Below are 13,086 nucleotides of genomic sequence, written 5' to 3' on the forward strand. Positions count from 1 at the left end.
CCGATTTTACTACTGTACTGTAAATGAAACAGATATCTGACAACAAAAGATTACAAGGTTAAAAGAATTTTATAAAAATATATATGAATGGATGAATTGTTTACAATAAAATTAAGATTTATAAAGATATAAGTAATGTGCATTAAAAAGGTCAGTTTTGATATTTCAACTTTAACAGCAGAGATGCTGTGCTAAATGCTTGTATGTTTTGTATGTGCTCAAAGTTTGTTAGTTGTATTGTCTGATTGGGCTGCACAATTAATCAGAAAACAAAACAAGATTATGATTACATGATCAACTAGGCTAATCATGAAAAGTACTGATTTGAGCATTATATCTACTCCAGTTGCATTTATATTTGCACCACTGTACAAAAATTTGGGGTCAATATAATTTTTTTAAAGAAATTAATACTTCTATTCAGCAAATATGCATTAAATTGATCAAAAGTCAAAAAGATTTCTAATTCAAATAAATGCTGTTCTTTTGAACTGTTTTCAACACTGATAATAATAAGAAATGTCTCATTACACTTTACAATAAAGGCTAATTTTTTAAACATTGGATAATGCAATAATTATCGAGAACTAACAATGAACAATATATTTTTATTAATCTTGGTTAATGCTAGTTAATAGAAACACAATTATTTATTGATTGTTCACGTTAGTTCACAGTGCATTAACTAATATAAACAGATACAACAACTGATTTTGAGAATGAATGAAAGTAATGTGAAATAATGAAGCTGAAAATTCTGCTTTGCATCACAGGAATAAATTACATTTGAAAATGCAGTAAAATAGAAAACAGTTATTTTAAATGGTAACATATTTCACAATTTTCTGCATTTTTTTATTAAATAAATGCAGCCTTGGTGAGCATATGAGACTCCTGACTCTTCAAAAACTCTTACTAACACCAAACGGAATTTTAAACGGAAGAACAGAGTTGATTTGGAATATAAATCTTTTGTAACATTATAAATGTCTTTACTGTCACTTTTGATCAAATGAATGTATCCCTGGTGAATAAAACTATTAATTTATTTAATATTTGATTTTCAAAAGCTTGGCCTTGTGGCATGACAGCATCAAAATAACACACAAATAAAGTATTTTTAAATTATATTAATCAAAAATAATACCAAGGAAAATAATCTTTATTTATTTTTAGCTAGCCGTACCTGGGAACCCAGATGGTGCTGTTGACAGGAATGATGTTTAAGGCCTTCATCTGCAGTGGTGTGTAGCTTTGATCCGCTAGTTCAGGATCTGTTGCGCTCCTGGATGGAACTGAATCCGGTGAAACTGCAACAGAAAAGGGCATACTGCTGGAGCTAGTCAAAGAGCTGAGGGGTCCTGAACTAGAGCGCTCGATGTGAGGAAGACCCGACGAGCCGCCCTGCTCCAAATCCCCGTTCTGATCCAGCTGTTCCGAGCTGAACCCGGAAGACGTCATGGAGCAGTAATCCAGTGAGTCTTGCTGGCACAAGATCTGTGTTCCTGCGGCCTCGCTGTGCGTAACCGTTATCTGCACTAGTTCCAGGTTGAGCGGAAGAGACTCCTTGTCTACGTCAGGGCTCATGGGCGTCATGATCCCCGCCGGTCTCTCCACGGGGAAAACGTCACGCAGTGGATTGGCGTCGCTGCAGTTGTATGTGGCGCAGATCTGATAGCTTGCGGCGTGATACATCAGGAGTGTGTTGGTGTGATTGTCCAGACACCAGACGGCCTCTTCGCCCCAGCAGCTGGAGGACGATGCCATGGACACCACACAGGATGGCGGAAGATATGGGTCGAGGCGGCGGATGGGTTGAAGCGTGAGACTGTCGATGATGAGCACACCAGGGCCGTTGGTGTACCACACCTCTGATCCGGTGCTCACGGGCACGATGCTTCGCACGGGGTACGGCCGCTGCCGAGGGTCCGAGTCGTCCATACTCAGAAGATGCTGGTTGATCGTGTGCGAGCAGATGTAGGTCTCTCCCTCCACTGGCATGTCGTCTACCAGAGAATAAACCGTTATGAGACCATCAGACATGCCTGCAAACACCTGAGGGAGAGACTGAACAAGAGACATAACGTAAATAAAACATTTGTAATGTAATTAACAGGTAAACATTTTCCAACTAAAATATGTACAAGTTCAACCCAGACATAATTACTTGAGTTGCAAACTTGTTTTCAGACCTTTTAATATCTTTATTGCGAGTGCATTTTGTCTTATTGCACTGGCAGATTATTTCACTTGTTGTGGAAAAATTCATATTTTCTTTGTATTTTATTTTCAATGATTTAACAAATGAATGCCATACATTCATTTGTCTGTATTCTGAGTTTCTTTTATGATGTTAGTACAACTGCAGGGTGTGTGTGTGTGACCCAGAGGTGAGAAGATTAGGGGGTTAGGGGAGCCACAGGGGTTCCTCTGTGTCTTTTGTTTAGTGGGGGCTGTAAGAGATAGCCTTTGAAAGAGATAACACTATAAAAATGCGGGCCAACCTCTGCTCTGGGTCTCACTCCGTCTGCAGCTGGTCTGCGGGTGGACTGGGAACATTTCTTGCAAGAAATAAATATCTTTTAAGAACAATTTGATCCTGATGTCTCTTATGCCTGATGCTGTTTTGTTAGTTACTTGTTTTTGCCTCTACAAGTTGGTGTCAGAAACGTGGGATCCATGAGGTTTCTTCTGGCCCTGAGAAAGCGGATTGACGGACTGATCACCCTAAAGCACAAAAGGCTTTAGTCTTACCTCGCCGAATTGAGAGAGAAGAGCCAAAACTGCTATCAGGGCCGGGAGGAACCCACTGGATTCAGAAAGAACTCTGAGGCAGTAAAAGCATCTCGGGTAAGAGACAGTTAAAATTATTTTATTTTGTGTGGTGTAATCTGATATGACTGTGAGTGAACGTGAACCATTTTGGCTGAGTTTTGCTTTGGTACGAGCGAAGAGGTGATTCAGATAATCACAATTGTTTGGGGAAGAAATTGAAGTAGCTTCGGATCGGTTTTTTCCACACTTAGCTCGTTGGTGGACGGGAGTGCCACAGGTGATTCAGATAATCACAATTGCTGATTAGTTAGTTTTACTCAAAATCTCTGTAACCTGAGAAAAATTTTTTTTACAAGTGGACGGAAGAGCCACATCAAATCAGAATTAATAGAGCGCTAGAAAGTGCTTAGGCCTATGGGAAGATTTTGAGTGGAACGTAATTACAGAAACCCGACCGATTTTGGGTGACGAAAAAAGATCGGATCTGTCGAAGACGTTTGACAGATATTGTAAGACACGTGTCGAAGTTGTGAAATCCAGAAGGGAGATTCAGCCAAAATGGAGTCATCTAACAGTAAAGTAGACCATTTTTACACACCGGTTTTCTGTAAAATGGAAAAATTACAGCCAGAAATGCATGCAAGAAATTGGGAAACGGATGATTGTTAAGCAAAGGGGAAGTGAAAATATTTGTACTAACAAACGCACACACGACGCACACACAAACACATACACTGATTTTCTTTCTGCTATCTGCAATGAAGAAACTGCTTGCAAATCTTTTTGTGTGTCTGATGAAACTTTGAGCAAAGCTATGACTGATGATTTGAGCAGTGTTGTAAATGATGAGCGTATGAGATTGTGCAAAAGTACAGGGTTTTTCTGAAGTGCCAATTTATCCGTTACTAGTCAAAGAGTTGTTGTAACGTTAGTTTGTTCATGAGTGTAAAAATGTGAACAAACAGTGAATTGTTGGATGGAAAAGAAGCAGATAAAAGAGAACAGAGTCGATAGGAGAAGGAACTGGCATGTAGGGAAAAGAGAGTTTTTCCTGATGGAAAATACAAACAGTGAATTGTTGGATTGAACAGATACAGAGGAAACTGGCATGTAGGGGAAGATAAAATTCATATTTATGAACGCCTGATTAAGTCAAATCAAGTTGAAAGGATATGAAAAGTGAGTTTTAGATAAAAATAAGGCATTGAGTATGATTAACAGGGATTAACATGATATAAAGATAAGGAATGTTTCATTAAGCAGAACGGGAAAAAATTCTATATTTTAGAGATAAAATAATGATTGAAATGATGTTTATTTTGACAACCATTGTCTTTTGAACCTAAAGGGTCCAGCTATGCTGGGAGTATAGCAACAGCGCTTGCTTGTTCAACCCAGCTTCTGGATGTTAATATGTACGTGATTTGTAATCAGTGTTGTTGATGATAACACAATTAGATAGATGTAAAGACAGCTATGTCCGAAGATTTGGGAAATCAATAATGTACAAAGTCAGATATTTTGTTGAAATTAAGTCATTGAAAGACAAGGACATTGTCTGTTTTATAAAGGAAATTATGGGTTGGAGATAATTTCCCTAGACACGTATGACTAAAGTTAATCAGAAACTTTGTGAAACCCGCTTAGAATATTTTGATTTTCCATGTCGCTTATGAAAATTGATGTTCTGCCAATAATAATGATGTGGATGTGCTTTATTGTATTAATGTTATGAAAACAAGGTTATTTAAGAGTAGATTGCCATATTTTTATAACAAGAGTTGAAGGTGCAAGCGGTTAGGATAGCTGTCTGTGTAATTTAGAGACTGAGAACAAGATTTGAGGAATCTTGTGATTTCTGTGGAACAGTAGAGATGAGTGGGACTGAATAATGATAATATTAAGTTGAATCTGCATACTAACCATTTGAATAAGCTATCAAACCAGTGTTAATGAAATTAATGACATGCTAAATTTCTTTATACTGTATGAAGAATAACTGAATAGTCCTGATACAAAAGAGAGCAAATGCTGTAAGCAGCTCTGCTCTGAAGCTCTCAGTTTAAAGAGAATTGCAGATTATGTTTTTGTAAAAGTTTGATTCTGATTGGAAAGATCAACTTTGACTGGCTCCAAACAAAGAAAGTGCCAAACTAACACAAATTTAAAGAAAAGTCTGTGTTAATATGGGTTAGAAAGTAGATCAGTGTTAATATGATGAAGATTGTGATTCGGCTATTGTAATTGAATTTGCAGCGGACAGTGGGGGAAAATGCAGAGAACTTAATAGGGGCTCTGTTTGCATTTCCTGAATAAGAACACTCTGCTTCAGGGGTGTGAAGTAAGCTGGAGATGTTAGAAAGACCACAGGGATAAGACTGTAGGTAGAATAACAAAGAGTGTTTTATTGCGGTCAGCGGAGTCATTCAGTGACTGTAAAATGCGATGATATAGAGAGACAAATCTAACGAATGATTTATAGTGATAATCATAAAATGTATGACAAAGCAGAGAGCGCAGCCTCAAAAGTTAGTATGAATCATAGAAGCAGGTTGATAAACTCCTAGAGAAAACACTGAAGTCAGGTATTAAATTATGGTGATTGAAAACCTGACAACTAAAATTGAAATGAAATTTTAAACGTTATTAAGAACTAGAATAATTCTTATTTCTTTAAGATAAAATAAGCAGAAGCAGTGTTACAGGATTAACAGTTGCTAAATGTAAAATGTGTAAGAAGGCATTTGATTAAACAAAAGCTTGTTGTTGACTATGAAAAGAGCTAACAGCCGATGTTTTGGGTTCAAAAGATAAGATTGTGAATTGGCCAAAACAGGTTTGCTTATCTGAATTTGGTATGTGCTGTGACTGAAACTGCCACAGTTTCAGTGCAACAGAGACTCATTCTGAGTGGAAATTTGTAATGTCTAAATTACAATACATGTAATTTATGGAAAAGATGCCTTAAGATGGTAGATAAAGTCTGAAGTTAAAAGTTTATGAAAATGCAGTGTATCAGTCCTGAGTGCCTCAAGAGTCTCTCTCTCATTCAATGTCAGCTGAAAGCTGTTGTCTAAGCCTGTGTAAAGCACAGTGTTTCAGTTGAAAATCATAGACACAGAGATGTTAAAGGAAATCATTGCCATTCAAAGGGCAATTTGTACTTAAAACGTTTTAAAAGTAAAACTGAAAGACTTTAAAGAAGTCTTTAAAATAATACTGTTTTGAACTTGTTTATTTTAGGACCAGTGACTGTCTCATTTTAGCCTCCACCATAAAACAGGGCTGATGGCTCCGGCTACAGAAGTAACAGTACACTGAATGTACGATTGTGATCTAAATTCACTGAGTATAATCTAAGCAGCTAGGTTGCTGCCTTTAAAATGATTAATGAATTTAAGTGATTAAATACTGCTGTTATTAATCCGTCTCCCTATGTTTAACACTAGTAGGCAGTCCGAATGGCTCTGATGACTCTTGAATGCGCCTTTTCCTAAGCTCCAGAAAACAACAGATTATGTTGAAGAAAACGGTCACAGATTCTGTAATGGGGAAAAGCGGTTACCAGTGTGTACGAGTGATTACTTCAAAGACGGGTAAGATCTTAAGGCCAAAAGGACAACCTAAGACAGAAGGATCACGCAAAAACACTGGGCATTTCCTGATGGAGGTGTTTTTATGTGAGATGGATATGAGAGTGGCGCTGATTGACTGAGTGGCGATCAGCTTCAGCAGATCATTGAGAGGCGAGATGAGCTGTAAGAAGTTCAGTCTGCCCCAGAAAATGTGAGCCCCTATACCACTCACAAGAAACCGCGTTGATTGTATGGCTTGTCCTCCATTGTGACGTGTCTGCATCTATGCCAGGGAGACAACACCCTGAAGAAAAGAAAATTATTGCTTAAGAGCTAATGGAAATAGGCTTTCAAGAGCCAACTGAGACCGTGAGGTGATTGTCATTATTTGTTGTGGAGACCGTAACAAGACGTATTAATTTATATAAGGAACATGATGTTGGTTGCCTTATGGGCAAAGAAAATTTTTGAACTTCTGAAGGTCGTTAGACATGGTGGTGGCTAAAGATGAGAACAGCTTGTGATGAGTCAAGAGAAATTTCTGAAAAAAACGAAGGTTAGGTGAATTGAGTATTTAAACTAAAGATAACCTTAGAAAAGATCATAGCATAATGTATTTTAGATTATTGTAATGGTTCTAATTTGAGTCAAATATTTGTATTTTGACATTTGTGAACTATTAAGGATTGACTATGACTATGATTATTTTAGTTACAGTCCTAGGAGGCTGTTGAAAAGATTATTTGCTTATAGTGAGAGAGAAAGAGACTGCTTGAGTGGACTGCTGAGAGACTGCTTGATACTCTGTCTGTCTTTCTGTTATCAGTCAGCCAAAGAAAGCTGAAGCAAAGTAATAATGCACCAACACAATCCAGCTGACTTTTCTAAAATCAAATGAATAATGAACAGACATGCTTTGAAACTGGTTAAGAGGCCATAAATAAAAACATTAGATAAAAGATACAGGAAAATGTAAGGTTAAACTGTCATTTAAAATTTAAATATTTTTAGAGAAAATATATAAATAAGAAATATGAGCGGTTCATAGTCAGGGATGAGTGTGAGTGTTAATTCATGTTTTGAACAGTATGCGTTAGTTAAGGACAACGTTTGGGTTAGCAAACTTTATCCAAAACAAATGTTACCAAATAAATATTAACAAATATTGCAGTTTTTCCTGTAGCTCAAACATTAGAGTGTGACACCTGTAACGCCAAGGTCATGGGTTAAATTTCCGAGGGAAAGCAAGAACTGATAAGAATGTAAATGTGTACCTTGAAATGGAAGTCACTATGGACGTCTGATAAAAGTAAGAGAATTTTATTACGTTAAATTTATGCACGAGATGAGTGTCGTGCATAAAGAGGAGGATGAATATGCTCGTGGCGGGAACAAGAGAACGCACAGTAAAACAAGTGGTCAGATGAGTCTTTGAACTTTTTAGTATGGATAATTTGTATTCAGGCCACAAACAAAGACATTTCGGCCTCACAGGGGGGGCTAAACCCACTGTCTTCACAGCAGGCTGAGAGGTTATCTAGCTTTGACCTCATCGGTATGTGAGGACAGTAAAAGTCCAGGAGGAACCCACTGGTGGTCAGATAAGAGCCTTTCAACTCTTCAGGGGGTCAGAAGGACAATTTGGATTCAGGAAAGTCCAGGAGGGGTAGAAGAACTTTATTTGTCTTAACCAGCCAGATCTGGTTTACCAAGGGGTTCACATTTGCTGAAAACCATCGCACAGGTGGGAAGATAAATGTTGGGAGGACATTGGGTTTAATTGTGTGCATTGTTTGTATTTTAAGTGTGCTAATAACAAGAATTGTTTCGACAGGAAACGCCAGGGCAGATGGGGCAGCACAGCAGACAAAAGAAAACTATGTGACAATAACCTCAACATTTGTTTTTCTTTACAGAAGATGCAGACTTTTACACACACACACACACACACACACACACACACACACACACACACACACACACACACACACACACACACACAAATGGTCAGACAAGAGCCTTTCAACTCTTCAGGGGGGGGGGCCTGAACTCTTCAGGGGGGGCACCTTGCGCATAACTTAACATTTTTCATTTTGCAGGATGTCAGGAACCAAACAGAACTGATTCTGTACTTTTTTTGTTAACATGAACAACGTGGGTTGAATGTTTTTTTTAGGGGACAAGGACCCTGAGTGCTATTCAGTGAGCAAAATTATCTGGTGACAATAATGTTTCAGGCTGTTGAATCCACAGGTCACACCAAAGGGACGACAAGACAAGCGGTCACTAACAAAATCACTTAAGGTCTGCTTTCACAGGTGACAGCAGACAGTAAACGACTCATTCCAGTGGGGGTGCAATCATGATCTAAGGGAAAACCTTGTAAGGATTTGAAAATCAACCAACCAACATCAGCAACCCCACACGCCAACGCGAAGAATAAAGCGAGAGATCAAGGATATGTGCTAGAAACATTCCTCTCTTGCCCACGCTGGAAAGACCATTTCAACGATGCGCAAAGTGTCAAAATGGTGAAGATGGAACATCCATGGGGCAACGAGATGGTCAACACATCTGGAGAAAGATGTGGACCAACTGATGGTTTAAGTTTAGCAGAAGAATATGTTTCGTGATGACTTTGATGATTGTATTTGATTGAATCAAACTAGGTATTGATTTGTTTGGTGCAAATGTAGAAAATCTATTAACTAATGTGTAATAAGCTATGAAAGACAGTCCATAATGGAAGTATTAGAGTTAATATTGAACAACTACATTGGTTAGAAGGATGCAGGGTTTGAAATGAGGGATTTTTATTCTACTTTTAATCTTTGAATTTTATTGGTAAACATTTTTATTCAAATCAACCAGGGGTGTTAAATTGATATGGTTTTCCTACTATGACAATCTATACTATTTCTTGTTTATACTGGAGTAACTGAGGGTCCGATTTATCGGGAAATACGGTAACAGTGCTTATCCATTTAGCCCGGCTTCAGATAAAATGTTTACTTGCTTGCTCCAAAGTTTTTATTTTTATTTTATTTTTCTTATTTCTTTCAAGGTTCAAGTAGAGTGATCAGGTATATGAAAATCAGACATGAAGGGTATAACTGTGATGTAAGAAACTCGAATTAATTCTAGTCTTATGTAAAGACTTGAATTGATTCTATTCTGAAGATTTAATAGTATAATGGGTTTGATTAGAAAACAAGAGTGAATTTTTCTATGTTGTTTATCAGAGAATGATAAAGAGGAGGAATTTGTTGTGGAAAAATTCATATTTTCTTTGTATTTTATTTTCAATGATTTAACAAATGAATGCCATACATTCATTTGTCTGTATTCTGAGTTTCTTTTATGATGTTAGTACAACTGCAGGGTGTGTGTGTGTGACCCAGAGGTGAGAAGATTAGGGGGTTAGGGGAGCCACAGGGGTTCCTCTGTGTCTTTTGTTTAGTGGGGGCTGTAAGAGATAGCCTTTGAAAGAGATAACACTATAAAAATGCGGGCCAACCTCTGCTCTGGGTCTCACTCCGTCTGCAGCTGGTCTGCGGGTGGACTGGGAACATTTCTTGCAAGAAATAAATATCTTTTAAGAACAATTTGATCCTGATGTCTCTTATGCCTGATGCTGTTTTGTTAGTTACTTGTTTTTGCCTCTACACACTTATCACACGTGAAAATAATATTTGTATAAATATAATATAATAGAACATAACATAATAATACAATTATGAAACATAAAACTTAAAAGAAGTTTGTAATATCTCCACCACTAGCGACACCAAAACAGAAATGCAAAAATAAACACTATTTTCAACTACAGTATATTTCCAAAACACTTCCCTGTCAGTTCAAAAATCAACTTTTTGTAGAGATTACTTTCCATCATTTTGAGATCACAAGTTAATAAAAATGCACATGTGGAAATTCCTTTGATGCCCCACAAGCTTGAAATGCTGCATATTTCAAAACAAGATTTCTCAGTGCGTCTGTTCCATACTGATAACTAATGTACATATGGATGATCTTAACCCAGTTGAAATGATCCTTTGAGTCTGATTCAAGTCATCTAGCTCTATTGTCACACACATTTTTCCTCTATACTGTAGCAACATCAGAAGTCTACACCCACAAACATGTGCAGCTTACAGAAGTTAGTCATTCTGCAATTCCATTTGGTGTCACTATTTGTACAGAAATCACACTTCATCTGTAAGAATGAATTTGTTTAACATTTTAAATATCATATGTTTTTGACATGTCTCACAGTATGTCATACAAATATCACAAGCAACAAAAAACACGACTAGCTGAACAGAATAAGAGGCCGTTCACACATGACAAGTTTCTCTGTGCTATTTTTTAATAGCTGAGCTTTTTCTTAAGTTCTTTTGTCTAATTTTCCACTTCAAATATCTAGAAGTCCCTGAAACCAGATCTACTTGGAAAGCAACAATGCATAAGATATTAGGATTTGCTTTCAGAGCTTTAATACAAGAGGGGTTTTTTGTCTTAAAGCAAGAGAAAAAAAAATCTCCCAGTGCAGTAAGTACAAACAAGTTTAAAAATAAGTAAAAATGACAGAATACACATTCAAGATTCAGTTTATGAAAACAAATCTTAAACATTTAAAAAGTATATTTGAGAAGCAAAACTATAAAAAAATGTGCTGAAAAAAAGTCAAATATATTACAATACACTTTAAACATGTATACTTTTAAACATATTTAATATATTGACATAATACTTTTTATTATATTCTAATATCATTTATATAATATATATATATATATATATATATATATATATATATATATATATATATATATATATAATTTTATTTATTTTTTGCTAGAAAATAAATCAAAAAGACTAATTAAAGACTCATTAAGAAGTCATTTTTAGGGACGAGATTAGTGTAGATTGTGTATGAGAGTTAATGTGCCTATGAATGCATCATCCAATTCTGTTGTGATCTGTCAAGCTGCTTTTAACTTCTAAATGACCTAGATATCTGAGAATCTTCACAAACACAGTCATACTAAAACCAAACAAAATCCTGTCTAACAATACAAAACACTTATTCTCTGTATATTTTAGTCCACCTTCACATGCATTTTTTCGTCCAAGTCCCATATCAAAAAGTGTTTCCTCCCTAAAACCACCCTGCTAGCCCCAAACCAGCAGCAAATGAATGGCGGGAACCGAGGGCACTTCAAAAAGAGTGAGGCTCAAATAAGAGTGTTTGGAGAAGCGACGAGGACTGAATATGTCATTAGGACGTCTGCTGAAGAGAGGGAGAGTGGGAACACCTGGACGCCAGCTACTTCAAAAGCGAGACGAATAACACACACACACACACACACACACAGATTTACAGAACACCTCCCTGCCTGCCAAAAATAGCAGATATTACTTTTCTGTCATGTTGAGATCAAAAATAATAACTGCATATATGTATACTGTACATTGTACGTAAACAGTTTTCCTTTTACTTTGGATGTCTGAACCAAGAAAACAAAACAAACAAAAAACATGATAACAGAAGCGTAGTTTACATGACAATGACTGCAAGTCGGGGCACTGACCTCTTTCCTGGCGGGCAGTAAAAAGAGACAGGTTACCACAGCCGGACAGGAGAGCAGTTTCTGCGGGTGACTCAAGGGACACATCTCTTTCAGGCTGTAGATAAAGACTTCCTGTTCCTGAAGAAACATCAACAAGGTATCAAGATAACCATCTCCATTCACTTGCTGTGCTCACTTACAAATAGGGTTGGGAATCGAGAAATGCTTTTTTTTTTTCCAACACGAAATACTGGGACCAAATGAAATTCATGATATTTGGGTTCACCGGTGGTTCTGGATCAACAGTCTTCCACCGAATAAAACCACAGAAATCATCTGTACATGCTGCCATTGTGCTGCATTAAAATCTATGTCTTTTCTTGGTAAAATATATGTGCTATTTCAAATGGTTTCTGAGTAAAGATGGTGGTTGCAGTATAAAGATGCCTATAGAACTTTTCTGTTTTTCCCGTAATCCAATTACTTTCTTTCTTCTTTCTTTCTTCCTCAAAATTACTAAAATAATGGTTGAGGCACTACTTTTTTTTTTTTTTTACTGAAATCAGAATAAGAACCAAAATTAACACCATAATTACAAAGTGCTTTCTGAAGATGTATTCTTACACTTCAATGCTTGAGAAAAACTAGTCAGTCAAACTTAAAACAGTAAAACAAAATTAACAAAATTAAAAGGACAATGTTTTTATGTTGAAATACTTAAACACTTATTTTGGGCTCTGTCAGAAGTATCAAATACACTACAGTTCAAAAGTTTTGGGTCAGTAAGTTTTTCAATGTTTTAGTTAATGTTTTGTTCTCTTGTGCTCACCAAGGCAGCATTTGTTTGATTAAAGATACATTAAAAACAGTAATGTGAAATATTATTATAGTTTAAAATCGCTATCTTCTGTTTGAATGCATTTTAAAATGTGATTTATTCCTGTGATGCAAAGCTGAATTTTCAGCATCATTACTCCAATCTTCAGTGTCACATGATCCTTCAGAAATATCATGATTTGCTACTCAAGAAAAATTTCTTCTTATACAAATTATTATAATTTTTGAAAACAGCAGTAATGCTTAATATTTACGTAGAAACTGTGATACATTTATTTCCGGGTTCTTTGATGAATAGAAAATTCAAAAGTTCAAACAGCATTTAT

The 13,086-nt window shown here is 36.5% G+C and overlaps 1 protein-coding gene across 2 annotated transcripts in view; it reads right to left on the reverse strand.

Moving 5' to 3' along the window:
• Positions 1–13,086, reverse strand: part of lrrk1 (leucine-rich repeat kinase 1) — a 98,864-nt gene that overhangs the window by 7,055 nt on the left and 78,723 nt on the right. For both annotated transcript variants that reach the window (XM_082154156.1, XM_082154157.1), the window contains 2 exons: positions 11,945–12,061; positions 1,187–2,067 (listed from right to left, as the gene is read on the reverse strand). In XM_082154156.1, the coding sequence (XP_082010282.1) occupies positions 1,187–2,067; positions 11,945–12,061 (998 nt within the window). The remainder of the gene's footprint in view (positions 1–1,186; positions 2,068–11,944; positions 12,062–13,086) is intronic.

This window comes from Leuciscus leuciscus (assembly GCF_965113295.1).
Source record: "Leuciscus leuciscus genome assembly, chromosome: 2".
In the NCBI taxonomy this organism is placed as follows: domain Eukaryota; kingdom Metazoa; phylum Chordata; class Actinopteri; order Cypriniformes; family Leuciscidae; genus Leuciscus; species Leuciscus leuciscus.